Source organism: Frankliniella occidentalis, unplaced genomic scaffold (genome assembly GCF_000697945.3).
Source record: "Frankliniella occidentalis isolate FOCC.00 unplaced genomic scaffold, Focc_3.1 Scaffold566, whole genome shotgun sequence".
NCBI classification, from domain to species: Eukaryota; Metazoa; Arthropoda; class Insecta; order Thysanoptera; family Thripidae; genus Frankliniella; species Frankliniella occidentalis.
In genome coordinates this window covers 40,276-42,497 of record NW_026267682.1, presented here as the reverse complement: position 1 = coordinate 42,497, position 2,222 = coordinate 40,276, and the positions used below count along the sequence as shown (strand labels likewise).

Below are 2,222 nucleotides of genomic sequence, written 5' to 3'. Positions count from 1 at the left end.
ACACACACACCCCACCCACCCCAAAAAACGTTTTCTAAGCAGAAGGGTGGGTTGTAGTCACGGTGCTTCACCGTTACATCGCTTTCTTATGTGTACAGGGCAAGTTTTAACGGCCCGCTACATCTTCGAGTATGTTCTTCAGCAAACCGCAAGACTGGAATGGTCGCGCAACCCGAGCGGCCCGCGCGGAAGTAGTTAACACTCACATTCATCGTTTTAGAACCGTAGAATGTTGTGTTTTGCCTCAATAACACATTCCAGTAAAGCTGATGTGCAGGAGAATGCGCAGAACAAGAAACCTGATGTTGGCATGTTGTTAAAGGATGGTGATTTCCGTTTTGTTGTTCCCCGCATTTATTTTCAGATTTACTGGTATGTTTTGAGAAAACTCGGTATGTACGATTGGGTGGAGGCCCAAAAAACACGTTTTTACCGTACCACCGTAGATTCGATTTAAGATAACGTCTGGTTAAAGCGCTGGTATAGGGGTCAAAACTGACAGCTTCGTAGCACGAACACCCTATTAGGTACGCGGTTTTATTTTGGATCAATTTAAAGAAGAGTTATTTAAAAATGAGTATTAAAATGAAGCGTTGTCTAGGTTGATACGATTTGTGAAGCACGGCCACAGTTTTTTTTTGTATTTCTTGATATGGTCGTTTGCCAGATCGGCGACTCGGCGTGCTGGCTGATATGTCCAAGTTCGGCGACCGCTTTTTGACCCGCCTTTGTTACACGGATGCGTCGAACATCTTATCTCGTCGACCTTGAGCGGTGTGATGGCCACAATTCCTCTGCGTGGTGCTAACAGACAATGATTTTTTTTCTAGATAAGATAGATGCAACACTTACCCGTCTGAGGAGGGTGTATCGATTCTGTAGAATTTATGTAAAAGGTCGTGTTTGCCGGCATGGTAACACGCACTGCACAAATCGTAATCTGAACATGGCACGCATTTCCATCGGATTCCTTTTAGTGGGCGGTCATTGCATTCATCGCAAATGACATTATGGCTGACACCTGAAAACAGCAGGGAAATATGCGCAACATTGGCTGATCTGCGGAGGATTTAGTCCTGAAAGGTGACAAAATCGCTAGGCCCATCCGGGTCTCTATGATTAAGTCCCACATGTTTGAGGTATGTTCGGAATACAGTATTGAAACTTTCAAGGGAACTCACCTAAGTGTTAGTCCCCGTTTTTGTTCCGCGTTGGGGTCAGTTTGTATTCGGCCTTAAATCGACATATTAAAATAATTGAATACGAACTGTGCATCATTTTTGGATTTTTCGGGAAAAATACGATTTTTAGTCATTTTTGGAGGAAATGGATTTCCCCTATAGATACTGATAGAAATTTGGGCACGAATTAATTTTCACTGTCAATCGTTTTGTATAAGGTCACTCTATAACCCCCAAGGCGGAGGCGGAACACAATCGGGGACTAACACTTATGAGTGCCCTTGTTAGCCTTCTCTCGTTGAAGTGTTACACATACTGCAAGATACATGTACGCCAGATCACATCTCGCTTAACAGGCTTCGTGATATGGGTGGATTTGAAAATTGTGTCAAATTCGTGTCCCTGGACCTTTTTTTTTTTGAATGCGAGGCACACGAACATCGTTCGGAGTCGAAACGCATGCAGAAGATCGAGATGGACTAGGAACACACCTCAGTTTCGTCAATTCTGACACCAGCAGGTCACGGGGATGACAGGAAGGGCCAAAATACGGGTGTTTGGCGTGTCCCAGCTTCCATTTTTGAAGTTTAAAGCACTCGGATAATTAGGGGGGGGGGCGTAAAGATCAAAACCAAAAAATAGTTCATTTGTAGAATGAATCAATAATCATTTTAAGCCAAAGCGCGTTCAGGAATTTCAAAAATTGGTGAAGATATAACAATATGAATGTCTGTCCCCAGGTTTTTGAACTTTCCCGTTTTAAAAACATAAATCAAGTTTAAAAACTTGTCTTTCTGTATAGAAGTACACTCTTAGTTAAAAACAACTCCTCAGACCATACGCTTCGAGAATCAATACGGGTCAAACCTCCCGAACAAGTTTAAACATGTTTTTTCTACAAACAAGAGAGCGTACAAAGCTGAAAAATAGCAAAAGTCGGCAAGAAAGGGGGGGGGGGCCTCCAATAGCTACACTCCTCAGGGAGTCACGGGGATGACGCAAAGGGAATGACCACAGGGAATGACCACTAGGAATGACCAC

The 2,222-nt window shown here is 43.4% G+C and overlaps 1 protein-coding gene across 6 annotated transcripts in view; it reads right to left on the bottom strand.

Annotated features, from left to right (window-relative positions):
• LOC113214724 (uncharacterized) overlaps nucleotides 1–2,222 on the bottom strand; it is a 58,570-nt gene that overhangs the window by 43,141 nt on the left and 13,207 nt on the right. For all 6 annotated transcript variants that reach the window (XR_008012167.1, XM_052275303.1, XM_052275299.1 and 3 more), the window contains one exon: nucleotides 853–1,021. Coding sequence is in view for 5 of the 6 variants with exons in the window: in XM_052275303.1 (XP_052131263.1) it covers nucleotides 853–1,021 (169 nt within the window). In the remaining variant the exon portion in view is untranslated. The remainder of the gene's footprint in view (nucleotides 1–852; nucleotides 1,022–2,222) is intronic.